The sequence below is a fragment of the Patiria miniata genome, unplaced genomic scaffold (genome assembly GCF_015706575.1).
Source record: "Patiria miniata isolate m_02_andy unplaced genomic scaffold, ASM1570657v1 HiC_scaffold_3, whole genome shotgun sequence".
Taxonomy (NCBI): domain Eukaryota; kingdom Metazoa; phylum Echinodermata; class Asteroidea; order Valvatida; family Asterinidae; genus Patiria; species Patiria miniata.
The window spans coordinates 6,569,580-6,597,139 of record NW_024037069.1 but is presented as its reverse complement, the minus strand read 5'-3'; the positions used below and the strand labels follow the sequence as shown (position 1 = coordinate 6,597,139).

The 27,560-nt window shown below is 41.4% G+C and overlaps 1 protein-coding gene and 22 non-coding genes across 23 annotated transcripts; 6 read left to right on the top strand and 17 right to left on the bottom strand.

Annotated features, from left to right (window-relative positions):
- The first annotated feature begins 6,041 nt into the window (after positions 1 to 6,041).
- On the top strand, positions 6,042 to 7,124 carry LOC119738447 (alpha-1A adrenergic receptor-like). The gene has a single exon (XM_038213343.1). It carries the CDS (start codon positions 6,042 to 6,044, stop codon positions 7,122 to 7,124), a length of 1,083 nt encoding a protein of 360 aa, XP_038069271.1.
- Positions 7,125 to 14,319: 7,195 nt separating this feature from the next.
- On the bottom strand, positions 14,320 to 14,391 carry Trnae-cuc. Its single transcript has one exon. It is a non-coding gene; the product is annotated as a tRNA-Glu (tRNA).
- An 86-nt stretch (positions 14,392 to 14,477) lies between these two features.
- Positions 14,478 to 14,549, bottom strand: Trnae-uuc. Its single transcript has one exon. It is a non-coding gene; the product is annotated as a tRNA-Glu (tRNA).
- A 586-nt stretch (positions 14,550 to 15,135) lies between these two features.
- On the top strand, positions 15,136 to 15,208 carry Trnai-gau. Its single transcript has one exon. It is a non-coding gene; the product is annotated as a tRNA-Ile (tRNA).
- A 193-nt stretch (positions 15,209 to 15,401) lies between these two features.
- On the bottom strand, positions 15,402 to 15,473 carry Trnae-cuc. The gene has a single exon. It is a non-coding gene; the product is annotated as a tRNA-Glu (tRNA).
- An 87-nt stretch (positions 15,474 to 15,560) lies between these two features.
- Positions 15,561 to 15,632, bottom strand: Trnae-uuc. Its single transcript has one exon. It is a non-coding gene; the product is annotated as a tRNA-Glu (tRNA).
- Positions 15,633 to 15,716: 84 nt separating this feature from the next.
- Positions 15,717 to 15,788, bottom strand: Trnae-uuc. The gene has a single exon. It is a non-coding gene; the product is annotated as a tRNA-Glu (tRNA).
- Positions 15,789 to 16,378: 590 nt separating this feature from the next.
- Positions 16,379 to 16,451, top strand: Trnai-gau. Its single transcript has one exon. It is a non-coding gene; the product is annotated as a tRNA-Ile (tRNA).
- Positions 16,452 to 16,644: 193 nt separating this feature from the next.
- Positions 16,645 to 16,716, bottom strand: Trnae-cuc. The gene has a single exon. It is a non-coding gene; the product is annotated as a tRNA-Glu (tRNA).
- A 1,184-nt stretch (positions 16,717 to 17,900) lies between these two features.
- Trnae-cuc lies at positions 17,901 to 17,972 on the bottom strand. Its single transcript has one exon. It is a non-coding gene; the product is annotated as a tRNA-Glu (tRNA).
- Positions 17,973 to 18,037: 65 nt separating this feature from the next.
- Positions 18,038 to 18,109, bottom strand: Trnae-cuc. The gene has a single exon. It is a non-coding gene; the product is annotated as a tRNA-Glu (tRNA).
- An 88-nt stretch (positions 18,110 to 18,197) lies between these two features.
- Trnae-uuc lies at positions 18,198 to 18,269 on the bottom strand. The gene has a single exon. It is a non-coding gene; the product is annotated as a tRNA-Glu (tRNA).
- An 84-nt stretch (positions 18,270 to 18,353) lies between these two features.
- Trnae-uuc lies at positions 18,354 to 18,425 on the bottom strand. The gene has a single exon. It is a non-coding gene; the product is annotated as a tRNA-Glu (tRNA).
- A 605-nt stretch (positions 18,426 to 19,030) lies between these two features.
- Trnai-gau lies at positions 19,031 to 19,103 on the top strand. The gene has a single exon. It is a non-coding gene; the product is annotated as a tRNA-Ile (tRNA).
- Positions 19,104 to 20,420: 1,317 nt separating this feature from the next.
- Trnae-cuc lies at positions 20,421 to 20,492 on the bottom strand. Its single transcript has one exon. It is a non-coding gene; the product is annotated as a tRNA-Glu (tRNA).
- Positions 20,493 to 22,305: 1,813 nt separating this feature from the next.
- Trnae-uuc lies at positions 22,306 to 22,377 on the bottom strand. The gene has a single exon. It is a non-coding gene; the product is annotated as a tRNA-Glu (tRNA).
- Positions 22,378 to 23,531: 1,154 nt separating this feature from the next.
- Positions 23,532 to 23,603, bottom strand: Trnae-uuc. Its single transcript has one exon. It is a non-coding gene; the product is annotated as a tRNA-Glu (tRNA).
- Positions 23,604 to 24,541: 938 nt separating this feature from the next.
- On the top strand, positions 24,542 to 24,614 carry Trnai-gau. Its single transcript has one exon. It is a non-coding gene; the product is annotated as a tRNA-Ile (tRNA).
- Positions 24,615 to 24,971: 357 nt separating this feature from the next.
- Positions 24,972 to 25,043, bottom strand: Trnae-uuc. Its single transcript has one exon. It is a non-coding gene; the product is annotated as a tRNA-Glu (tRNA).
- A 1,024-nt stretch (positions 25,044 to 26,067) lies between these two features.
- On the bottom strand, positions 26,068 to 26,139 carry Trnae-cuc. Its single transcript has one exon. It is a non-coding gene; the product is annotated as a tRNA-Glu (tRNA).
- A 91-nt stretch (positions 26,140 to 26,230) lies between these two features.
- Trnae-uuc lies at positions 26,231 to 26,302 on the bottom strand. Its single transcript has one exon. It is a non-coding gene; the product is annotated as a tRNA-Glu (tRNA).
- A 406-nt stretch (positions 26,303 to 26,708) lies between these two features.
- Positions 26,709 to 26,780, bottom strand: Trnae-cuc. The gene has a single exon. It is a non-coding gene; the product is annotated as a tRNA-Glu (tRNA).
- Positions 26,781 to 27,463: 683 nt separating this feature from the next.
- Trnai-gau lies at positions 27,464 to 27,536 on the top strand. Its single transcript has one exon. It is a non-coding gene; the product is annotated as a tRNA-Ile (tRNA).
- Positions 27,537 to 27,560: the final 24 nt, after the last annotated feature.

Below are 27,560 nucleotides of genomic sequence, written 5' to 3'. Positions count from 1 at the left end.
GCGCTTTCATTTCCAAAAAAGGTAAAATTATTATTCGCTATGGGGCATTACCCCGGATACGTCACGTCAGCATATCAAATCGTCAGACTGAAGGAAACTCTTATTTTCTGAACATTTCAAGTTCGATGAACTAAAACCGGAAGTTAAACGTCAATTAAACACATTTCAGGATGTATCAGCATACCGTACCAATAGCATTTTGATGCTTTTTTTTATTTCAGTAAACTCCTGGGGGGAAAATGTATTATGGGCGTCAACATCTGAGGGGTTTTTTTTAAAGGAAACTACAACATACTGGAGGAAACTCGTTATTTCCTGAACATTTCAAGTTCGAAGAACTAAAAACCAGATATTAAACGTCAGTTAAACGCATTTCAGGATGCATCAGCATACCAATAGCATTTTGTTGTTGGGGTTTCTTTTTAAATTTCAGTAAAACGAATTCCTGGAAAAGAAATGTATTATGGGCGTCAAGGCATCTGAGGTTTTTCTCAAAGAAAATTGCAACATTGGTGTTGGAACGCGAGGTTTGGGTTTTTGGGTGGTTTTTTTTTCAATTATAATTGATGATGCTTATCAGCGCGAGCTTTGTAACTGGTTTGACTGTCGAAGTGTCGATCGGATGCAGCCCCCCAATAGTCAGGGCTCTAAATATGCACTTGACAGTCAATAAAAACAAAACCGGTACCGGTCTAGAGGTTTGAATTTCATGTATGACCAACGCCCAGTTGGGTGTCTTCCGTTAAAGGCCTGTAATTACACGACTTTTGCAGAGAAACTTATTTTTTTACCGTAAAAAAAATCCACTGAAATACAAAACAAAATAATAGGTGTATATATACCAACAAGTTCTTAGTTGAAATTTGCAGCAGTTTCAAGCGTGAAGTCGACCATTCCCGTCAAGTAATACCCTGGATCGAATGATGTTTGTAAATTATTCTGAATCATTTTCTTATAAATTAAGACTTTTCTTCGAAATATCTTTTTTGCTATGGTAGATTTCTGCAGCTACGAACCTTGTGATTAATAGTTCAAGTTTGCCGAACCATTTATCCAACCCCGGGAGTTTGTAAAATGTTCCATCATACTTTTATCTCCTTAAAAGGCCGTTTCGACAGATTCGTGTGGTTTTTTTTGTGTTTACACATGTGTTTGACACATTTTCTTTTTCTAAGTATAGACCAACAGACTGGTAGAGTTAATTGTTTTTAAATATGATCTCTTTTTCTGCGGTTAGCTATAGCCTAATGATTCCTGTATCGCTATTAAGTCAGGCATGCACACCACTATTAATTGGTTACATATCCTCATCTTTATTTTGCCAATATTCGAGGAAAACATCGACATCAACTCCGTAAATGGTGGACAACTGGGATCAGGAAGGGCCCTACGTTATTTTCAGCACAGACATTTCCCCTCAGTGTCGCTACAACTTGATTGGTCTTGCTAGCATATTTGCCGATGATTTATGCAGGCAGTTCGATATAAAAAGGTGTGATCCCCAAAAACCCACAGTGTCCATTTCAGCTCCATTGACGGGCGATAAAGCGTGTCTGCAACGGACAAGTCCAGCGGAGGTTAGTCTCCTCAACAAATCTTCGTTATCGGAACTTAAGCAGTATACGTGGTAGGTCTTGATCAAATAAGCTTGAAATTTAATTGAATAAAGCTGTGCTAACACCGAAACAGCCAAGAAAAAAACAAATGTTAATGAAAACAAAAGCTGTTTCCAATTGAAATTGGGAACAGCTAAATATGAAACTACGGTACTGGAGCGAAAGTTTGGCAGATATATTTTGCTGATGGGTTTTTTGTGTGTTTGTGCTGTGTGTTGTTTGGTTTTCCCTCTTTTTGGGGAGGAGGTTTGGGGAGGGGGCGCTATTATTGCTTGGTATGCCTCAAATCCTCGCATCACTAAAATCTCTTGTGAAACGTGATTACTTGTAGTGTTCTCAAGAAAGCTTGCTAAATACCTGTTGGTTATTTTTTTACATAAGAGAGGAGAGCATCCTAAACACATTCAAAATGTTATTAATAGTCATGATTGAACAGAGCACTGGTTTGCATCGATCAGTCTCAAGTATTTTGCCATCAAATGATTTCACTTCTATCTGAAATTGTTGAATGGCACAACGGGCATCGTCTAGGGGCAAATAATCGACAGTTTTCACTAAGAATACTGTCAAAAGAAAGTTGTAGGCCTATGCATTGCATTTGTCAGCATAATTATACATATACCTGTCAAAATTCATGCGTATTATGGTCATTGACTATCCTGGTTGCAGAAAAAAAGTAATTGCGTTTAGAAAATAAATACTTAACCCAGTTCGGACAAAATTGGAAGTGCAAATCTTGCTCTCTAGAATATAAAGCCTTATGGTTGCGAAGGCTGATTTGTAAGGCTTACGTAATACTTTATTTGGAATGAAACAGGCTCAAATTACCGTTATACACAACATACATTTTGATGTTCGCGGGCAAAATGTTTGAACATCCACTTCTCCCGTGTTGAAGAACTTATCTTCGTGCCACTTTCGGAGTTTGTTTGACTTATAATGATCCAACTATGTGCTAAAAATCGTTTCGATATGTTAAGTGTTTTTCATTAAAATCGGAAAAATAGGCTTGGGTCAGAGTTGTAATGACTCGAGTCAATGACTCGACTCGAGTCCGACTCGAGTCACATTTTTTGGCGACTCGACTCGACTCGAGTCCCGACGGGTAAATGACTCGACTCGACTCGAGTCACTGCGAGCAAATGACTCGACTCGACTCGAGTCCCTCATCAGAATGACTCGACTCGACTCGAGGAAGGCTAATAAGACTCGAGTCCCAAAATAAAAGCAAAACTTACTTGCGAAAATATTTGCAATGACTTACGCTGCGCCGTTCGCGTTGCCAGTTTTTGTTCACGTCACGTTAATGTTCGCGAATAATGTAGGTTTATATACAGCGGCAGTCTGTTTCCTTCCTCCATAATGAAACAACAAACATACACCGTGTCGCGGACTCCCACCTTGTGGTTCTATAGCATGTAATGCTAAACCCGGAACCGGACTTAAAACGCATTTCTCAATCCGTGGTTTCATCATTGGTTTCGGGCGATTTTGAAGTTCTTGGTGGAACGCTGGCTAAATTCATGTCCCGATTTCACACACAAAAATGGATACGGACGGGTCCACCTTTAAATAATCAGAAACAGTTTTGTATAATGCAATTAGGTTTTAACGTTGTCAGCGATCATCTAGACCCGAGGCCAAACCAGTTATAAGACCGAAGTTTCACATCTTCTTATCTGTGACGTGAGCTAGCAATGGAAACTGTTGGTTGGGTACCATACAGCATACTTTATGTCTTTGGATTTCCGTAATAGACTGGTGCCTTGTATTCTTTCTCTCTTGTGTTTGTTGCTTTTTATTGTAATTAAGTGTTCAAATATTTGTGACTCGAATTGACTCGAGCTAAATACTTGACTCGACTCGACTCGACTCGACCACACTCTGTGACTCGACTCGACTCGACTCGACCTTGTTGACCTAATGACTCGACTCGACTCGAGTCACTTCTTTAAAATGACTCGACTCGACTCGAGTCACAAAAATCAGTGACTCGTTACAACTCTGGCTTGGGTACGTCCGGTTGTTTTTTTCAAAGCTGTAACAAAATGGTGTTTGCAATATCTGTCAATCTTTTCAAGCCTCACATGTTGCGCACTAAACATTTGTACGACCCCCTCCTTCACGAGTTATTAATAAATAAATATCAACTTTTTTGGCGGGCTTCCATTGGTCGATTCCGAGACCCACGCAAAGTCATGCTGAGTCACGTAATGAATATGCTAACAACGCGCCAGTCACCGTGCGTTGCGACCAAATTCGGCCGTGGTAATAGACTACGTGTTATTTTGCTCGGCAGAAAATCCGAGTCGAAATTGACCTTGGTGATAGTGCAGGTTGTAACACACGCGTTTGCAACAATTCGGAATATACTTAGATGATATTAGTGTTCACCTTCTCTTGAGATAATGATTCCTAGAAATTGGGATAAGTAAATAGATTTAGGGACCTTTTAGAACGATTTTTCCACTATTATGTCAGCTTTACCCGGAGACCAGTTTTGACGTTTCGGTATCAATAACGGCGATTTTTCTTTTCACTGACATGAAGTTTCGGATTTCTTCTGCTGTTATCATTTAACATTTCAATCGTACTGAGCATATTTTTTGAAAAAGCAGAACGTTCAAAAAGCGATTCTTTTTGGGGTGTAATCAGTTCACTGCTCTCTCTGTGGCGTCCAGTTACGTTTATCGGATTACTAATTTTGCTCATCAACGCACAATGCAAAGCCTTTGCAACCGGAAGGCTGTAGGCCTAGAACCTGTGAAGTCATGGTTGTTCCTGAATGTTTCTCGAAAACACAACATTACCATACTGTTTGTTAAAATAATGAGGAGGTTTGAGGAATAAAACAAGACAGTGATCACATGTTTGTGAACATTTTGAAATACCTTTGGCCGGAACAGGCACGTGTTTACAAAATAGATTTCAAATCCAGTTCCCTTTTTCCACAGACACAAAATTGGGCAAAGCGCAAATCTTGCTTTCTGGAGTGCTTTATACGCAATATATTCGTACTGCACACCCAGATGTTTTGCAAGCTCAAGCAATCAACCTCGTCCGCAGGGCTTATTTTATTTTCAACCTATAGGCTCGTTTCCAGTACGGTAACCCCTGGACCTCGGTTTGAATCTTTCTTCCTATATCCTGATTGGATATACGCAATACCAAGTAATGGATTTATATCGTCTACTTGGTGATTTTATTTCCAACATGTATGCCATGTTTTAAATTTCATAGTAACTTATAACGTCCACTCTTCCTAAAAAAAATCCTCCCTTTTCAATTTTGTTTATAATGTGTGGTGTAAAAGTAAAACTGCATGTTGGATAAGCAAAGATTGTAACATAATATTGTTTCATAATTACACGAAAGAATCGTGTATTTGGATTTCACGCTGCGACGAATAATTGATCACGCCTACTACTATTCTATGCAATAGACCCTAATTGCGAAGCAAGGGTCTATGATATGTGAGCTGATTCGGCGATTAATTATGCAAAAAAGACCTCAACCGTTATTCTGACCATTCAGCTGGCGCATTCTATCGGAACTCGTCAAAACCTAGAAACGACATCTATTATTCTTTTTTTTTTACGGTGAAATGAGCAAAAAATATGTAGTCACGCGCTCTGTAACGATATGTTACGCGATACGCCGAGCAATAATAGAGCCATCCAATCACGGTCGTCTCTAGGTTTTGTAGATCTATGTGCGCCCAGCCGTTGTTGTATTTCAAAAACACATCCGAATCGACCAATCACAATCTTAGTCCAGATTTGGGAATGAAATGACGTCACGATTTAGTAAAGTCGGCTCCAATTGTGTGGCGCGCGGGGTCACATAAATTGCATTCTTGGCGGTGGACCGGAGATATAGATAGGGCACGGTGGACAACGGGTGATACTCAGACTACCAAATACGGACACAGCATACAAAACCAAACTGATTTAAAGCATGGCCAGGTACCAGATTATTCCGCACCTAATTTGTATGTACAAGATTTTTGAACATGCAAATGATTCAGTGAGGGAGCGGGTAGGGGCCGCAACAAAAATGATCAATATCTTAAGAAGGGTGATTAATAATTAACCCGTTGCGGCTTCATTATACTATTTATTGTCCTACATTTTGAGAAACAGAGAAAACCTATGCAAAACATTCAGGTCTCGTAGCTGTCTTCCTATGCTAAAGCACGTAGAAAAAAATTCCCACAGGCATATTATATGTTATCTTTCGTCCAAACGAAACCATTTCACACGGTATAATTTTCAAATGTGAGCAAGGTTTCTGTCATTATCGTTAGGTATTTTTCCGGGTAATTGCAAATGATCATGCGTCGCTTAAACAAAGGACTAGAGGCTATGTAAAGAATTCATCATAATTTTTTATTTTCATTATCGTGTTTACAGACCATCTCAAACTATGGATGATGTCAACTCCACTATCGCGATCTTACAGTTGAATGTCCCAGGCGATGTCCATTTAATCCTTCTCCACGTGGTATATGGGATCGCTTTCATAGCAGGGACCACCGGCAACTCACTGGTGATTCTGGCCGTGCTTCTCTCTAAAAAGCTCCGAACGACCACCAACGCCTTCGTGGTGAATCTGAGTGTGGCAGACCTGCTGACCTGTCTGATGTTACCGGCTTACGCCATTTACGTCCAAGCATTACTTTTTGGGATCGGTGACACGCTGGTCGGTTTTTGGGTTGGCATCGTGACCAAGGTCATTGAATACACGACTCTTGGTTGCAGCATCCTTACGTTGATGTGTATCGCCCTTAACCGCTGGCTGCTGATCTCACGACCACTTACCACCTATCTAAAGGTCTACACGCCGAAGAAGATCGCCCTCTGGCTGGTGTTCACTTGGGTGATGTCTTTTGTAGTCATCATTATCCCACCTTTGGTGCCGGGTCAGATTATGCGCACATTCAGAGTCGTGATGGCAGTCGTAATGTTTCCGGTCCCTTCAATCGTCATCATCACCTGCTACGCTCTCATCTGGAGGCGTATCAACCGCCTGGTAAAGAGGAAGGCCGATTCCGCCTCCACACATGAGGTATCCAACGAGCCCATTACCCACATCTCTACAGTGACACAACTCGATGGCATCGCGAGCCGCAGTGACAGCACCCGACCCCAAGCTAGCTCGAAATCCGCAAAGATGACTGGCAACTGCCAACTGATTCGCCATCAGACCCACGTAACTAAGAACATGTTTTACGTGGTATGTGCCTTCGTGCTGTGCGTGGGTCCAAGTGCCGTTAGCCTTAGCATGGGTATTTATGACCGTGCCTCACTCGTCGGCGAGTATGCATTCGCAGTCCTACTCTTCAACAGTTGCATCAACCCCTTGATCTATGCAACCAAGCACCGTGACTTTAAGACCGTCTTCCGCTGCATCGTACGTCGCCAGTGGGACAACATCCCAGAACCCTCGGATTTTCTGAATGCTGCGAGACGGAGCAAATGCTGCGGTCGCAACAATTCGTCCGTGTGAAATGAGGCTGATGTTGCAAAACTGTATAATGTGTATAATCGACTGGTTCTACCTTCCTGAACAAAATAGGTTGTTTAGGCTAAAGTGCGTAGTATCATTATTGATTAGCTTACGTAGAGGTTTGATTTTCAATAATTAGGGTCTCATCACATCACTTGTATGTTTGTGATTCTTCTACCTGACCAACCTACATTACATTATGCTAAGACACAAAACTTTAAATGGTTTGTCAACTTTATTTACCTAGGACTCACCCTAGGACTCAATACTTTATTTCCCTATATAAAACCAATCCCAACCTACTCACTCCCCCCCCCCCCCCTCTTGGATGCCAGCTGGATGCGCGGATGCCTGGCGGCGATTTTTTTTCTCCCTAACGACATCAGCATACATGGTTGTCAGTTTAGCGCTGCCCGGTGGCAAGGGCGGATCCAGAACACTATTTTTTGGGGGGGGGGGCCAAAAAAATGTTGGTCCCCCAAAAAAGTGGGTCAAAAAAATTACGGCGTGGGGTTCGGGGCCCGCTTAAGGGCCCCTAAAAAATTTTGGATTCTAGTTGCTCTGTGGTGCGATCTGAGGCAATTTCTGACCACTTTAACCAATGTTTTTTTTTAGGAAAAGATGGTGGGGTACTCATTGGCTGCCTTTATTGCGATGTCAAAAAGTGGGTCAAAAAAATTACGGCGTGGGGTTGGGGGCCCGCTTAAGGGCCCCGAAAATTGTTTGGATTCTATATGCTCTGTGGTGCGATCTGAGGCAATTTCTGACCACTTTAACCAATGTTTGTTTTTTTGAGGAAAAAATGGTGGTGTACTCATTGCCTGCCGTTATTGCGATGTCACATAAAAAAAAATTGATTTCGTTTTTTTGGGGGGGGGGCCATGGTCCCCTTTGGCCCCCCCCCCCTTGGATCCGCCCTTGCCCGGTGGGTGGACATGAAGTAAATTGAAATCAATAGCGGGCGCTATTTACAAATACTGAGACGTGTCTTGGATACGCGGATGCGGGTTGGGTCGGCATTAATGGTAACACGTTTAAAACAACGGTTGAAGTAGTACGTTACACTAAGACTCCAAACTTAAATATTTTGTGAACGTTATTTACCCTAGGACTCGACACTATTTCCCTGTCTAAAAACCAATCCCAAATACTCAACCCCCCCCCCCCCCCCCCCCCCCCCGCGGCGTATCCAGGGTTCTCATCTTTAAGGGCGTGTTGGGGGGACGCCCCAAAATTTCATCTGTGCTGAAAGATAGACGGGTTTTTTTTCTCCGGATCCGACCTCCGTAAAATCAAAACCCGAAAAGAAAGGGTTTAGGTGAAAAATACGCACAAAATCGCTGAAAAGTGGACTTTATCTTCCAGCTCATCATGGTAACAGGGCTGTGCTTTTCGCCGGATGCCAAATTTCCACTGGGGGAGCGCTAACTTTTAATGGAGGGGGGGCGTGCGTCCCCCACGCCCCCCCCCCTCAGCTACGCCGCTGCCCCCCCCCCCCCCCCCCCATTGGATGCCTGGGTGCGCAGATGCCCAGTGGCTGGACATGATGTAAATTGTAATCAGTACTGGGCGCTATGGATAGAGGATGCGCGGATATAGAATGGAGTAGCATAATGATGACGTCGTCAGACCGGAAGTTATTGTAGGGAGACTTTGGAAATAATCGTGTGGGTTTTGTTTTGGGTTTTCTGGTCATTTTTAAATTAAAATTCATTATTCGGTACCATTGGGATCATTGTTGCCAAAATAATGATGTCAGCTTCATTATTGACGATGGCCACCATGATGCTGTGGCATCATCAAACCAGACGTTGGGTGTAGTGAATACTAATATACGTTAGTGTTATATTTCTATTTCTAGAAGTTTTTTTCACTTCATCTAGCATAACCTGCATAAACTGTATGCACATTTTAGCTGATGACGTCATCAAACTATTAGTAACGTGAAAATGAAATGTTTTGAAATGTATTGATCCTAAAGGAGACATATATTTTGTTCAAATTAATAAATGCACCGAAACCGATTTTTTTCTTCCTTTTTTTTCCATTTCATGATATTCGGTTTTTTTTATTTGAACATTGTTATAAAGACAATTGCAAACCTCTAGTTTTGGTATATTTTTAATGTTTTATGTGATTTTTATGTCTCTGGCAGTGGCAATTTATTTGCCCACCTTACAACCTTGAATATGTAGGTCGGTATATGGGACCGAACAGCCAAGCATGCAAAACCTGTCAATTTCCAAAGTATTATTCCTCTAACAAATTACCATTGTCAAGTGGGTTTTTTTTTTACTTGCCATCGGCACGATGTGATTGCGTGAGTTGGTCCGACGGAGTCATTGTCTGAACCCGGAGACACGCACCTGTAATCGCGCACGTTTCCGGTATAGAGGTGCCTCGTCGTCATGGTCGATAAGCCACGACTTGACGGATTTATTGTTGGAATCGGTCACAGATGACAGCCTATACCGGATAAACATCTATTTATATGTGTTTTTCCCACTGAGTATTTTCTTGAAATATCAAAACTAGACACTTTGGTGTCGTAAAATGCTGTAAATAAAAACCGCCGCATAAATTGTTATTTCCTTCAACTGTTTACCAATGTATCTCTTCGCCTGTTTTTTTTCTGTTTGTAAATTGATGAAAACAAGAATATGCAGTTCATTTTTATGAATGTTTTCTCTTTGACTTTAAACATATTGATAGTTGTTGTTTTTTTCTCTCTTTGGAGCAAATGTATTTTGATGTGGAGGATTTATGAAGATGCGAATCATAATCGTAGCCACGAGGATCATTCAGATTAAAACAAAAACAAAAACAAAAAACAAAATGTGACAACAAAAAACACCTTATCATTGACACGGTTGGTTTTCTGAGACTTAGCAAAGGTATAAGGTGAGCTCGAAGAAGCTTGGTCAGAAGCCGAATTTTGCAAAATGCTAGTTTGTGTCATTTTCTTTGCCTCCTGCCCATAATATGTTGTTGATCTTCGAACAACACCCCCCCCCCCTCCCCATTTCCAGACTGAAGCCCGAAGGTTATGTAAAGTTAATGCTGGGAATGCATATCTTATTTTGTTGTTCAAACGTCGCAAAGTGGGGAGGAGTTCAAAGCGAGACAAAAGCCGTCAAAACCTCTAGCCTGGAACCGTGGTGGATGTAACCCCGCCGATTGAAAAGGCTGCAGCAACCCACGCGGAAAATCCCCCGGCTGAGCCGCTTAGAAACAGCCCCAGGACTTTTATTATAGTCAGAGAGGGACTGGGAGTGTATGATTGAATACGTTGAAAAAGTCCGTTCAGCGTTGTTAGAACACACATTACCCCTGGAGTCATGCCTGTTGGGTGCTGCTGATTCTGCGAGCATGATGATATAACATCTCTCGTCCATCGCTACTTCACCCTCTCATGAACGAGCCACTCGGTTCTTCGAGCCTCATCCCGCCGCAAGTCCGGGGATAATAAATTAAAGGAGACAAGTGTCACACGCCGCAGCGGCAACAGAAAAGTGTTATCGATTGTTTAAAACTTGCCCCTCTGGTTTTTGTTCTTTCTGTTCCCCTATTTACCCTTTTGAATCCCCGTGGCGGTGTTATGCTATTTATCAAACCATCCATTGATCTGGGAATTGGTTGTTTGTTGTTGGTTGTTGTGCTGTTGGGATCTTGTCAGAGTTGGACGCATTCATCGAGAACAATTTGATACCGGAACTTGTCTGCTTTTGGGTTCGTGTGATCGACCGACATCAATCTTCTTGTGGCCTGGAGATTAATCTTCAAGCTTGGAACCAGAAAGACGAGAGAACGGAACACAGTTCAAGGGACACTCCTTTAGATTGGTAAGTACATGTGCGACTATATACTGTGCGGCGTGACAGTTATTAATCGTGTCCTATAATAGTGACACCCGTCAAATTGAAGTGTTAAGAGTGTCGGCTTCAAAGTACATAGGTTATACCACCGTGACGTTCTACACAAACATTTCCCCAGCTGAAATTGCTCCCACTATTGCTAGTTCAATAGGAACAGTGCTGTTCTGCACATGGACGACTACTGTAAATGGAAGTGTCTCAACTAACTAACCGACTTAGTAACTCAGTAAAGCATCGGCAGGTGACCTATGCTAAAACATTGGAGCAACACAGTATATATTTATAGGAGTATGGTAACGAAAAATATATTCGCCACGAAGTGAAGGTTCTGGTCGGCGTAATCGCAGACGAAACACGCTCAACCCTCTCCACGTGGACTGTCAACGTGCAGCCGATTGGTTGAAATTTACGAACGGTGCTTTGTTTCTCCCGTCTTCCCAGAATTAATTTGTCTTCCAGAGCGATGTCTGTTGAGTTCTCCCAGCCGGCGAGGCTCGTGTCCTTCCTCCTGGCCAACTGGGGAGGAGTTCTGCTCACCCTCCTGGCAGCATCTTTGCTCCTCCTTGTCTTCAAGTTCATTCAGCTTCTGAGGTGGAAGCGGGCCTTCCAGTATGCCCTGCGGGACTTCCCCAAGCATCCCAACGGCAGTTGGCTGATGGGAGACGTTCCAGAGGTAGGTCTTGTATCCATTTTCCAGGGGTGAGGGTGTGACACAGGGGTGGGAGAAGGTTTGATGGATCTGAACATCCAAAAGTTGGAGATATTACCAATTTGTCAGTTACCATTATGTACACGACTGTACATGTGCACGTATACTTAACCCTTGCAATACTGAAGCATCTGCGATGGGTAAAATGGTGAAGTCCAAGATTAATGGCACAGTGGGCAGAGCCATCTTAGAACCCATTACAGAAAGTGACAAGGCTAGGGCTGCATAGAAGCTACTATTACTACTATTCCGTTAATTGTAACTGTTCATTATTATAATAATGATATTTGGAAATAAATCATATCGAATCAAAATGTTGAAAGTGTAAAAGACACTTGCTCTTATTGGTGGTTTATGGCTGTGTGGGCTGGAATGTTGAGGGGAAATGATTGAAAACGTGCGGTTGTATGGCAAATTTCTAAACAAGTGTAGCGAAACTAATTCTGTATGAAAGAATGTTATTATTCCTTTCATCGCATCAAAGACCCACGACCCAACCAGAAAGCAGTCACATGTAGGCATACACGTAAAGTGTGCAATATGACGTCTTCCTACATCATTGAGATTAGTTTTTTTACACATTTCCGAGAATTTTTTTTCATAAAATCAATTAAAATATATTGGTTTTGTACATCTCTCAAAATCGTGATCACACCTTAATTTAATACCCAGCCCATTAAATAGATTTTTAAAGTCCAAATGATGAGACAAACATACAAGTATAATATTCAATACATGTCCATCATAGAATCGTGTTCAAGTTTTGTTCCTATACACAAACAGAACATGGGCCTACAACTAGATTATGTTTTGTACATACATGTACAGTCGGCTGTTTAACGATTTCACGTTCGCCAGTGCATGTAAAATACCAGCCCTGGCTGTACCGGAAAAAGGGCCAATTGAAGATTTTTTTTCTTCTAATAAACATACGATTGCGGTAGCTAGATTACGGTGCATGTCTGAACAATAACTTTGCCTGGATTTAGATACACAGTTGTTCGAATCGCAAAGGGTCGTGACGATAATTGCTCGGGAAATTTTAGAGTGGCCTTGGTTCTTTGTCAGTTGGGACAAACACCCAACAAAAATTTGAAGAAAAAGAGACCTGTTACTAAGTCAATATTTGAGAAAAAAAGTTTGAGGGGTGTTGATGATGACCCTTATTAACCTTACGCGAGTTCACGATTTATTCACTGAAATCAGAGCCATGATTTCATTGTGAACAGCAGTAGTGAGTTCACTCTATGTTGTGGAATGCATATATTGAAATAAAACTTCTATTAAATAACAAAGAAAAACAGTAACAACGGCGGTGTAGGCCTAAATTTGGGATAGAGGTTAAGGGGCACAGGGATGACAAGATGTAGCTTTTCATGCGTTGAAAATTATTGTCAACAAACAATTTCTTTTGCAAGTATAAAGCGAAATTCCTTAAAAGCATCCACCCAGTTTGCAATACATACCGCGGCAGTGAACACATTTCCGTAAACTGTTCTTAACAACTGCCTATCTATTGTCGACTCAACAGTACTGGCAAACAGAGAAAAAACTAGGCTTTGGCCAAGACGTCAGTGATCAAGAGCGATAAAAGCAATGTTCTGTAGCACCTTGCATAATAGGCCTGAGATGTAATGATGTCGCGCTTTATTTACATGTGCGCTTTCCTATGTAGTAGACGGTCCCCACTTCATCTGGCGTCCTGACTTCGCTCCCATAGGAAAGCGTAAACAAAGCCATTACGTCATTACGTCTCAGGTCAATTGATTAGTTATGTTCTCTCACTATTCGTCTTGGTAATTTCGTAGCAATGGAGGCGTGGCCATTTTATGTAAATAGCACGTATGTTTACAACCGTCTGGCGAGCATATCTCGATCGCTGATTGGTTCCCTAGGAAAGTCCAGGAAAAAAAAAAGTTAAACCGCTGATACGAAATGACCAAGACGTTAGTGTGAGTAGGCCCGCTGGTCTAATTGTTGCGCCATTAGAGGGCGCACTATTCACCGTCCACTATCGATCACTAGCGTCTTGGGCCAAGACTAAGAAAAACCGGGAAAATCTACTAAGGTTTGTGTGCATTTTCCTTGTTTCTTTCGAACGTCCGATTACATATTCTGAGCCACTTTGATCAGACAATCATGATCTCAACTGCGGAACATCAAGCCAGGGACTCACCCAATGGACACATTTCATATGCATTAATGGTTTTGGGTGATGAATTTCAGTTTCAATACACATGCAGTACTATACTTAGTCTTGTTCTAGAAATTCCCCAAAATGATTTTTACAGATTATTTGACAATCGTTCAGCGTCAAAGACTAACATTAATGACCCTCGGTCAAGGGGTCGGTTATCTCAGTCGGTAGAGCGTCGTGCGGATAACGCCTAGGTCGTGGGTTTAAGCTCCACATTGACCACTTTTCTTTTCTTCAGTATTTAAAAACGTTTGACTAAAACATAATTTTTATTAGTGAATTCCGGGAACACAATGACAAACACCGAAAAGGAGCGTCTCCTTCGTCGCATATCTTGCTTCAAAATGAAAAAGAGATGCGAGTGTTTTTTTATCTACAAGTTAGTGTATATCCACACGATAAAAATAGACTTGTTTCCCACACCGGGAATCGAACCCGGGCCACGGCGGTGAGAGCGCCGGATCCTAAAAACTAGACCATATGGGATTCCGTTGGCCTTAACAACAGGCATTGGACATTTAATATTCAATTCAACGATGTATTTGCTGTTCTGTAAGTTCACTAAAAAGAGGTTCCCACACCGGGAATCGAACCCGGGCCACGGCGGTGAAAACGCCGGATCCTAACCACTAGACTATATGGGAATCCTTACGTAGGGCAGATACAGTTTTAAACATGATCAGACACATGCAATACTCATAAGTTAATCAATCCAGGTTAAACGTTTTTGCAAACAGTGATCAAATCGATGGTTAAGTCTGACACAGCATTAAATTTACAAGCGAAATCTTTCCACTTCACTCAGTGTCAACCGAGTAAACATGTAAACAAGTAGTGACCAATGCATACCCCGCGCACTTTTTTTGTATATAACAAATATAATTGTTTCTCCTTACAAATGTTCAATTTAGCCTATATGTTTTGTTTAAACATAGAATCGACTTTATTCCGATTTTGGGCGTCTGAAACCTTCTGAAAAGAGGCTTTTGTTTTGCATAATGAATGAACCCGCCTTGCGAGAGCTGAATCACTGGCAGCCAATAATTCCAATTTTGTATTAAGAAATAATTCAATACCTCAGCGTCGGTTGGTTCTTTTTTTTCGTTCGATGTCTCATTCAAAAGTGAATGACCTTTATATTGCTAGTAATTTATATAGCAATTGAAAAAAAAAAATCTATTTTCGAGGTGAATCTCGAAAAAAGTACGGGAACGCAACCTTAACCTGAATGGTCGGTAAGCTCAGTCGGTAGAGCGTCGTGCTGATAACGCGAAGGTCGTGGGTTCGAGCCCCACATTGACCACTTTTGCTGTGGTTTTTTATTTAGATGACCTTGACTCAAACAGTCAATAATTAAATTTCGGAAACACAATGACCAAAATAAAAGAAGGGGGTCCCCTCCGTCGCATATCTGCTTCAAATGATCAGAAGAAGCGAGTCTTTATCTACAAAATTATTATTTTATATCCACACGATTACAAAAGAAAAAACCTCATTTCCCACACCGGGAATCGAACCCGGGCCACGGCGGTGAGAGCGCCGGATCCTAACCACTAGACCATATGGGATTCCGTTGGCGGTAGTTGAAGGCATTCGGCAAAGGAATTTAAATTTCACTGATGTATTTGTTTTCTAGAAATTCAGTAAAAGAAAAGTTCCCACACCGGGAATCGAACCCGGGCCACGGCGGTGAAAACGCCGGATCCTAACCACTAGACCATATGGGATTTCGTTGGCGGTCGTTGTAGGCATTGGGCAAAGGAATTAACATTTCACTGATGTATTTTGTTCTAAAAGATCAGTTTAAAAATTTCCCACACCGGGAATCGAACCCGGGTCACGGCGGTGAAAACGCCGGGTCCTTACCACTAGACTATATGGGAATCCTTACGTAGGTCAGATATAGTTTTAAAACATGATCAGATACAAGCAATAATCATAAGTTAAACAATCCCAGTTAAACGTTTCTGCAAACAGTGATCAAATCGATGGTTAAGTCTGACACAGCATTAAATTTACAAGCGAAATCTCTCCACTTCACTCAGTTCCCACCGAGTAAACATGTGTATTAAGCAGTGATCAATGCATACCCCGCGTATATGTATATTGCAATATAACAATATAATTGTTTCTCCTAACAAAATGTTCAATGTGGCTTACTGTTTTGTTTAAACGAAGAATAGACTTTATTCCGATTTTGGGCGTCTGCAACCCTCTGAAAAGGGGCTTTTGTTTTGCATTATGAATGAACCCGCTCTGCGAGAGCCGAATCACTGGCAGCAAATAATTCCAATTTTGTATCAAGAAATAAATCAATACCTCAGCGTCGGTGGAGTTTTTTTTTTTCGTTCGATGTCTCATTCAAAAGTGAATAACCTTTATATTGCTAGTAATTTATATAGCAATTGAAAAAAAAAATCTATTTTCGAGGTGAATCTCGAAAAAAGTACGGGAACGCAACCTTAACCTGAATGGTCGGTTAGCTCAGTCGGTAGAGCGTCGTGCTGATAACGCGAAGGTCGTGGATTCGAGCCCCACATTGACCACTTTTGCTGTGGTTTTTTATTTAGATGACCTTGACTCAAACAGTCAATAATTAAATTTCGGAAACACAATGACCAAAATAAAAGAAGGGGGTCTCCTCCGTCGCATATCTGCTTCAAATGATCAGAAGAAGCGAGTCTTTATCTACAAAAATATTATTTTATATCCACACGATTATAAAAGAAAAAACCTTATTTCCCACACCGGGAATCGAACCCGGGCTACGGCGGTGAGAGCGCCGGATCCTAACCACTAGACCATATGGGATTCCGTTGGCGGTAGTTGAAGGCATTCGGCAAAGGAATTTAAATTTCACTGATGTATTTGTTTTCTAGAAATTCAGTGAAAGAAAAGTTCCCACACCGGGAATCGAACCCGGGCCACGGCGATGAAAACGCCGGATACTAACCACTAGACCATATCAGGAATTCCATTGGCCTTAATGATAGGCATTGGACGTTAAATATAAAAATAAAAAAAAATCACCGATATAATTATTTGCTGTTGTGGAAGTTCATTAAAAAAGAATGTCCACACTGTGAATCGAACCCGGGCCACGGTGGTGAGAGTACCGGATCCCAACCACTAGACCATATCAGAATCCCTACATTGGTTTTAAAACATCAGATGCAAGCAAAGGTATAACGCATATTCTGGACAAAAGAACAAAAATGTTTTTGTGAGTAATCATAAGTTAAACAATCTCGGTTAAACATTATTTTGAAAACAGTGATCAAATCGATGGTCTGACACAGCATTACATTTAGAAGCGAAATCTTTCCAATTCACTCAGTTCCCACCGAGTAAACACGTTTAACAGTGACCGACGTACACCGGTCCAGTGCTCTGTAAAAAACAAAAAGATTTTATATTTCTCCTAACACATTTTCAATTTGTATATTTTGTTTTAACGAAGAATCTATTTTATTCCCATTTTGGGCGTCCGCAACCCTCTGAAAGGTGCTTTTGTTTTGCGCATGATTGAGACTGCCCTGCGATAGCCCAATTATTATTGTCTGGCAGCAAATAATTCCAATTTTGTGGAGAAATAATTAAATAACTAAACGTCGATGGGTTTTTATCGTTCGATGTCTCATTCATAAAGTGAATAATTTTTAGGAATATAGATAATAGCAGTTGAAAAAATATATTTTTCGAGGTGAAACTCAAAATTAGTAGGGGAATGTATTCATCTACAAGTTAGTGTATATCCATACGATTAAATCCACGACTTATAACCCGTACGTACGACTTATATCTCGTACTTACGACTCATATGTCGTACGTACTAGTTACAATTCATAAGTCATACGTACGAGATATAAGTCGTACGTACGCAATATAAGTCGTAAAACATCCCTTCCGTCGCATATCTTGCTTTAAATGATCAAAACAAGCGAGTGTTTATCTAAAAATTACTAGTGTATATCCACACGATTAAAAGCACTCATTTCCCACACCGGGAATCGAACCCGGGCCACGGCGGTGAGAGCGCCGGATCCTAACCACTAGACCATATGGGATTATGTTGGCCTTAACAATAAGCATTGGATGTATTTTTCTGTTCTGGAAATTCACCAAAAAGACGTTCCCACACCGGGAATCGAACCCGGGCCACGGCGGTGAGAGCGCCGGATCCTAACCACTAGACCATATGGGATGCCGTTGGCCTTAACGATAGGCATTGGACATTGAATATAAAAAATTTCACCGATGTATTTGCTGTTCTAGAATTCACCAAAAAGAATTTCCCACACCGGGAATCGAACCCGGGCCACGGCGGTGAAAACGCCGGATCCTAACCACTAGACCATATGGGATTTCGTTGGCGGTCGTTGTAGGCATTCGGCAAAGGAATTAACATTTCACTGATGTATTTTGTTCTAAAAGATCAGTTCAAAAATTTCCCACACCGGGAATCGAACCCGGGTCACGGCGGTGAAAACGCCGGGTCCTTACCACTAGACTATATGGGAATCCTTACGTAGGTCAGATATAGTTTTAAAACATGATCAGATACAAGCAATAATCATAAGTTAAACAATCCCGGTTAAACGTTTCTGCAAACAGTGATCAAATCGATGGTTAAGTCTGACACAGCATTAAATTTACAAGCGAAATCTCTCCACTTCACTCAGTTCCCACCGAGTAAACATGTGTATTAAGCAGTGATCAATGCTCAGTGATCAATACCCCGCGTATATGTATATTGCAATATAACAATATAATTGTTTCTCCTAACAAAATGTTCAATGTGGCTTACTGTTTTGTTTAAACGAAGAATAGACTTTATTCCGATTTTGGGCGTCTGCAACCCTCTGAAAAGGGGCTTTTGTTTTGCATTATGAATGAACCTGCCCTGCGAGAGCCGAATCACTGGCAGCAAATAATTCCATTTTTGTATCGAGAAATAATTCAATACCTCAGCGTCGGTGGAGTTTTTTTTTATCGTTCGATGTCTCATTCAAAAGTGAATAACCTTTATACATGTATTGCTAGTAATTTATATAGCAATTGAAAAAAAAATCTATTTTCGAGGTGAATCTCGAAGAAAGTACGGGAACGCAACCTTAACCTGAATGGTCGGTTAGCTCAGTCGGTAGAGCGTCGTGCTGATAACGCGAAGGTCGTGGGTTCGAGCCCCACATTGACCACTTTTGCTGTGGTTTTTTATTTAGATGACCTTGACTCAAACAGTCAATAATTGAATTTCGGAAACACAATGACCAAAATAAAAGAAGGGGGTCCCCTCCGTCGCATATCTGCTTCAAATGATCAGAAGAAGCGAGTCTTTATCTACAAAATTATTATTTTTATCCACACGATTATTAAAGAAAAAACCTCATTTCCCACACCGGGAATCGAACCCGGGCCACGGCGGTGAGAGCGCCGGATCCTAACCACATGGGATTCCGTTGGCGGTAGTTGAAGGCATTCGGCAAAGGAATTTAAATTTCACTGATGTATTTGTTTTCTAGAAATTCAGTGAAAGAAAAGTTCCCACACCGGGAATCGAACCCGGGCCACGGCGATGAAAACGCCGGATACTAACCACTAGACCATATCAGGAATTCCATTGGCCTTAATGATAGGCATTGGACGTTAAATATAAAAAAAAATCACCGATATAATTTTTTGCTGTTCTGGAAGTTCATTAAAAAAAGAATGTCCACACTGTGAATCGAACCCGGGCCACGGTGGTGAGAGTACTGTATTCCAACCACTAGACCATATCGGAATCCTTACTTTGGTTTTAAAACATCAGATGGAAGCAAAGGTATATCACATATCCAGGACAAAAGAATAAAAATGTTTTTGTGTGTAATTATAAGTTAAACAATCTCGGTTAAACGTTTTGAAAACAGTGATCAAATCGATGGTTTAGTCTGACACAGCATTACATTTACAAGCGAAATCTTTCACCGACGTACACTGGTCCAGTGCTCAGTAAAAAAAATAATGATTTTGTTTTTCTCCTAACACATTTTCAATTTGTCAAGACAAGAAAAGTTTGCGGTAGCACCATGTGAATAAATCTCTTTTTATGTGTGGTTCTGAAAAGAACCGGAGGGACTCAACGTTTCGAACAGTATGCTCTGCCCGTCGTCATGATAATGAGGGATTCCAACGTATATTTTGTTTTGACGAAGAATCTATTTTATTCCCATTTTGGGCGTCCGCAACCCACCCACTGAAAAGGGGCTTTTGTTTTGTGCATGATTGAACCCGCCCTGCGAGAGCCGAATTATTGTCTGGCAGCAAATAATTTCAATTTTGTGAAGAAATAATTCAATAACTAAACGTCGGTGGGTTTTTTTTATCGTTCGATGTCTCATTCAAAAAGTGAAAAAATTTTAGGAATATAGATAATAGCAATTGAAAAAAACTCTATTTTTCGAGGTGAAACTCAAAATTCGTAGACGAATGTGTTTATCTACAAGTTAGTGTATATCCATACGATTACAAAACAATTCCCACACCGGGAATCGAACCCGGGCCACGGCGGTGAGAGCGCCGGATCCGAACCACTAGACCATATGGGATTTCTTTGGCCTTAATAGTGAGCATTGGATATCTATATATATAAGAGAGAAGTTTACTCGCCCCCGAGACGATGTTTGCTCATAAAAGGATCCGAGACCGCGGGCTCACGCGGCGCCAAAATCGCTCCACGTCCGTGGAAAAATGCGGAGGGTGTCTTCCGCCGGGTCGGACGCTTCGGGTCGTCCTAATTTTCCCGTACGGACTGGCGATCCATTTCGTCGATTTTTCGTGACTGCGTTTTGCGCAGGAATTTGCCGTCGTGTGCGCTTTCACGTTGACTGCCTGGCCGCCCCCTGTGCTGGCTGGTGCGAGGTCAGCGAGGTCAACGTAGGGGTTTCGTTTACGTGTTCTACTCGGCCGTTCTGCAAAAGTGTTCACTAAATGGTAGTATGGGGTGGCCTTGGCAAAATATTTTTTCTCCATGGTGCGTGGCCACCAAGTGTCCCTATTGTTTCCAGTGCTTTGCTTGCCGCCCCTGCGCCGAGTGCAACGAATACTCAGAAGGACTACACTTAGTATGCCTTGCGCGGTCTGACCAATCGAAAGTCTACACTGCATAGTATTTCCGGGCTATGCAAAACTGTCGATGGCAACGCGTACTGCAGCCTGCCCCACACCCTGCAAACGAGGTTGGGTCTACGGTGCTCGCTATTTGAAGCGCACGCATGTGACGTCGCGTGATAGAGTGCTGTTGCTTCCATAATGTGTTTACAGCTCCATTCTTCCACCACCAAGGCTGAGCGTTGTGAGTTCGCTGCCCGCCACGTATAATTCAGTGTCGCGTTATAATTTCGGGGGCCTGTTTGGGGCCAACGAAGGATCGATGCATTGCTTCAAATATCGCGATCTTAAACGAAGTCACAAAAAAATCGACGAAAAAGTGTCCGACCCGGCGGAAGACATCCACATTTTTCCACGGACGTGAAGCCGCGGTCTCGGATCCTTTCAGAAGCAAACATTTCTCGGAGGCCGAGTAAAACTTGCTCTTATATATAGATGGTTGAACCAACTTGAATAAAAGTTGAATCGCAGACGGTCTCGCAAATTGTTAGAAGTTCAAGTTTACGTTTGTTGAAGAGTCCAATACTGAAACTTAAATATGACCTTCCTCCATGATTCAGACCGTTTGTAATTTTATGGTCACACTCAACATTTTCATTTTAAATGACACCTTCACGTTTTATTGCATTATGATTTATTGTCAAACTGTACAACCAGCCTTCGCCTGTGTACTACAGTAACCTTTTCACTACGATTTCCAAATGCGACTGCCTCACAAAATGCCAATTTAACAGACCAACGGGGACATTTACAGACAGTTGCCATGGTACATAATTATCATGTGCGTAAATCGACGGGGGACAGGGGGAACCCCCCCCCCACACACACACACACACACACCCACACACACCCACACACACAGACACACATTTTGAGGGGGGACATTGTTTGGTCTCCCCCTCCCCCCACACACACACTTTTTCTTCCCCGAATAAAAATATTGTAGCCTACAATAATGATTCTATTGCTCAGAATACATGTAGCTGATTCAATTACTCAAAATTCAAAACTTTCACAGATGATCTTTTGCTCAAATTGGTTTTAGTGATCAGAAATCGCCTCAGATCACACCACAGAAATTGCTGTTCTTTAACTGCATGTCTCCCCAACTATATCCCCCATTTACATTTAACTCCCCACAATTTCATCCCCAACACTACGCCCTACCCGATCTATGATCGGGTAAACCAGCTTGTTGAATATAAAATTGCACCGATGTACTTGCTGTTCTGGAAGTTCACCAAAAAGAATTTCCCACACCGGGAATCGAACCCGGGCCACGGCGGTGAAAACGCCGGATCCTAACCACTAGACCATATGGGATTTCGTTGGCGGTCGTTGTAGGCATTCGGCAAAGGAATTAAAATTTCACTGATGTATTTGTGCTCCAGAAATTCAGTTAAAAAAAGTTCCCACACCGGGAATCGAACCTGGGCCATGGCGGTGAAAACGCTGGATCCTAACCACAAGACCATAATGGCATCCGTGCGTAGGTGAGCCCATCAGATGCAAGCCGAGGTATGTAATCCCATATCCTGGACAAAAGAACAAAAAATGCTTTTGTATGAAATCATAAGTTAAACAATCTCGGTTAAACATTTTTGTAAACAGTGATTAAGTCTGACACAGCATAACAGTTACAAGCGAAATCTTTCCAACTCTCAGTGTCCACTGAGTGAACGTGTATAACAGTGACCGATGTATAACCCAAAGACGATTTTTTTTCTCTCTCTTTTCTTTTTTTCCTGACAAATTTTCAATTTGTATGTTTTGTTGTACCGAAGAATCTACTTTTCCGAGTTGTGGTGTCTGGAACTCTCTGAAAAGGGGCTTTCATTTTGCGCACAAATGTACGAAGCTGTATTAGGGACATGGTGAGAAAAAAAATTATCTTTTAGCCCACTCGTACGTACGACTTATAACCCGTACTAACGACTTATATGTCGTACATACGAGTTGCAATTCATATGTCATACGTATGAGATATAAGTTGTACGTACGAGATATAAGTCGTACAACATCCCTTCCGTCGCATATCTTGCTTCAAATGATCAAAACAAGCGAGTGTTTATCTAAAAAGTATTAGTGTATATCCACACGATTAAAAGCACTCATTTCCCACACCGTGAATCGAACCCGGGCCACGGCGGTGAGAGCGCTGGATCCTAACCACTAGACCATTAGGATTACATTGGCGGTAGTTGTAGGCATTCGGCAAAGGAATTTAAACTTCACTGATGTATTTGTTTTCTAGAAATTCAGTAAAAGAAAAGTACACACACCGGGAATCGAACCCGGGCCACGGCGGTGACAACGCCGGATCCTAACCACTAGACCATAATTATGGGATCCTTACGCATTAGATCAGCCGTGTGGTTGCGAAGGCCGATTTCTAAAGGTTACATCATACTTTATTTTGAATGTTTAAACTTTCACTGATGTATTTGTGTTCTAGAAATTCAGTAAAAAAAAAAAAATTCCCACACCGGGAATCGAACCCGGGCCACGGCGGTGAAAACGCCGGATCCTAACCACAAGACCATATGGGATCACATTGACGGTAGTAAGGCATTCGGCAAAAGCGTTAAAATTTTCACTGAAGTACATGTATTTGTGTTCTGAAAATTCAAATGATCAAAACAAGCGAGTGTTTATCTAAAAATTACTAGTGTATATCCACACGATTAAAAGCACTCATTTCACACACCGGGAATTGAACCCGGGCCATGGCGGTGAAAACGCCGGATCCTAACCACAAGACCATATGGGATCCTTACGCATTGGATCAGCCCTGTGGTTGCGAAGGCCGATTTCTAAAGGTTACGTCACACTTTATTTTGAATGAAACAACATGCACACAGACACGTTCACATAGGCGGGCGTGTTAAAACATCAGATGCAAGCAAAGGTATGTAGTCCCATCCTAGGCAAAAGAACAAAAATGTTTTGTGTGTAATCATATAAAGTCAAACAACTCGGTTAAACGTTCTTGAAAACAGTGATCAAATCGATGGTTAAGTCTGACACAGCATTACATTTACAAGCAAAATCGTTCCAATTCACTCAGTTTCCAAAGAGTAAACACGTGTAACAGAGACCCATGTATACCCCTTACTCTTCAAAAAATGGATATATTTTTTCGCATAACAAATTTTTTAATATGTATGTTTTAGTTTAACGTAGAAGCTACTTTATTCCGATTTTGGGCGTCCGCAACTCTCTGAAAATTAAGGAGCTTTCATCTTGTGTACAAATGAACCCGCCCTGCGAGAGCCGGATTATTGTTTGGCAGCCAATAATTCGATATTTTTGTTAATGATAACATAATTCAACAACTAAAGCCCGTCGCTGTGTTTTTTTTTCGTTCGTTGTCTCATTCAAAAGTGAATAACTTTTAAATTGCTAGAAAAAAAACAATTGAAAAAAAGTCTATTTTTCGATGTGAAACTGAAAAATAGTACGGGAGTACATCTTGCACTTACCGAATGGTCGGTTAGCTCAGTCGGTAGAGCGTCGTGCTGATAACGCGAAGGTCGTGGGTTCGAGCCCCACATTGACCACTTTTGTTTTTGTTTTATTTGGTTAAACTTGGACTAAAACAGTCAATAAATACATTCCGGGAACCCAACGACCAACATTAAAGAAGAGGGCCCCCCCCCCCCGTCACATATCTTGCTTCAAATGATCAAAAGCAAGCGGCTTGTTTATCTACAGATTAGTGTATATCCACACGATTAAGAAAAAAAACCTAATTTACCTCACCGGGAATCGAACCCGGACTACGGCGGTGAAAACGACGGATCCTAACCCCTGGACCTTATGGGATTTCGTTGGCGGTAAATGTTGCAATCGGCAAGGAGTTTAAAATTTCACTGATGTATTTGTGTTCTAGAAATTCAGTAAAAAAAAAAAAAAAAATCCCACACCGGGAATCGAACCAGGGCCACGGCGGTGAAAACGCCAGATCCTAACCACTAGACCATATGGGATTACATTGACGGTAGTTAGGCATCCGGCAAAAGCGTAAAAAATTTCACTGATGTATATGTATTTGTGTGCTGAAAAATCAGTGTAAAAAAAGGTCCTACACCGGGAATCGAACCCGGGCCACGGCGAGGAGAGCACCGGATCCTAACCATTAGACCATATGGGAATCCTTGCGTAGGTCAGATATGGTTTTAAAACATCACATGTAAGCAAAGATATATAGACATAGTCCCATATTCTGGACAAAAGATCAAAACTACTTTTGTGTAATCATAAATTAAACAATCTCGGTTAAACTTTTTTTGTAAACATGTGATTAAACCGATGGTTAAGTCTGACACAACATTAAATTTACAAGCGAAATATTTCTAATTCACTCTGAGTCACAGAGCAAACATGTGTAACAGTGACCAAAGCATACACCCAGTGTACTTTTTTTCAAATGTTTGTTTTGTCTCCTAACAAATTTCAATTTGAATATTTGTTTAAACGACAAATTTACTTTATTCCGGTTTTGGGCGTCTGCAACCCTCTGAAAAGGGGCTTTTGTTTTGTGCACAAATAGAGCCGAATTATTCTCTGGCATCAAATAATTCTAATTTTGTGAAGAAATAATTCAGTAACTAAACGTCGGTGGTTTTTATTGTTCGATGTCTCGATCAATAGTGAATAACTTTGATATTGCTAGGAAAATAGCAATTGAAGAAAAACAAATCTATTTTTCGAGGTGAAACCCGAAAACAGCACGGGAGTGCATCTTTAACTTTCCGAATGGTCTGTTTATCTCAGTAAGTAGAGCGTCGTGCTGATAACGCGAAGGTCGAGGGTTCGAGCCCCACATTGACCACTTTAATTTGTTGTTTCTTTCTTTATTTAGATGAGTTTGACTAAAACAGACAATTAATAAATAAATTCCGGGAACACAATGAGCAACACAAAAGAAGGGGATTCCCTTTCGTCGCATATCTTTCTTCAAATGATCAAAACAAGCGAGCTTTTATCTACACGATTAAAAAAAAACATCATTTCCCACACCGGGAATCGAACCCGGGCCACGGCGGTGAGAGCGCCGGATCCTAACCACTAGACCATATGGGATTCCGTTGGCCTTAACGGGAGGCATTTGATATTGAATATAAAACATTCACTGATGTATTAATTGCTGTTTTGGAAGTTCACCAAAAAGAAATTCCCACACCGGGAATCGAACCCGGGCCACGGCGGTGAAAGCGCCGGATCCTAACCACTAGACCATATGGGACCATATGAATTAATGGTATTGGGTGATGAATTTCAGTTTCAATACACATGTAGTACTACTTGTTCTAGAAATTCTCCCAAAGGATTTTAACACATTATTTCGGAATCATCCAGTGTCAAAGACTAATATAAATGGTCCTCGGTCAGAATCATGGCTTCAATACCAAAGGGGTCGGACAGTCGGTAGAGCGTCGTGCTGATCACACGAAGGTCCTGGGTTCGAGCCCCACATTGACCACTTTTGCTGTTTCTTTTATTTAGATAACTTCGAATAAAACAGTCAATAAATACATTCCGGGAACACAACGACCAACATAAAAGAAGGGGGTCCCCTCCGTCACATATCTTCCTTCAAACAATCAAAAGCAGCGAATATTTATCGACATGATTAAGAAAAAAAACCTAATTTCCCACACCGGGAATCGAACCCGGGCCACGGCGGTGAGAGCGCCGGATCCTAACCACAAGACCATATGGGATTTCGTTGGCGGTAGTTGTAAGCATTCGGCAAAGGAATTAAAATTTCACTGAGGATTTGTGTTCTAGAAATTCAGTTTAAAAAAGTTCCCACACTGGGAATCAAACCCGGGCCACGGCGGTGAAAACGCTGGATCCTGACCACTCAACTATATGGGAATCCATATGGTTTCAAAACATCCGATGCAATTAAAGGTATGTAGTCCCATATCCCTGGACAAAAAAAACCACAAATGTCTTTGTGTGTAATCATAAGTTAAACAATCTCGGTTAAACGTTTTCGTTAACATTGATCAAATCAATGGTTAAGTCTGACATGGACATAGGATACAATTTACAAGCAAAATTTTCCAATTCACTCAATTTCCACCGAGTTAACATCTGTAACTGCAACCGATGTACACCCCCGTGCTCTTAAAAAAAAATGGATTAAACGAAGAATCTATTTTATAGCAAATGAGCTTTCATTTTGTGCAAAAATGAACCCGCCCTGCAAGAGCCAAATTATTTATTGTGTGGCAGCCAAAAATTCCAATTTTGTGAAGTAATAATTTAACTAAATAATAACTAAACGTCAGTGGGGTTTTTCGTTCGATGATTCATTCAAAAATGGAGAACTTTTATATTGCTAGGACAAAAGCAGTTTAAAAATGTGTATTTATTTTTCGAGGTGAAGTTGGCGAATGGTCGGTTAGCTCAGTCGGTAGAGCGTCGTGCTGATAACGCGAAGGTCGTGGGTTCGAGCCCCACATTGACCACTATTTTTCTATTTTGTTATTTAA

Coding starts and splice junctions, on each gene's coding strand:
- LOC119738447 (XM_038213343.1), top strand. CDS start 6,042: ATGGATGATGTCAACTCCACTATCGCGATCTTACAGTTGAATGTCCCA.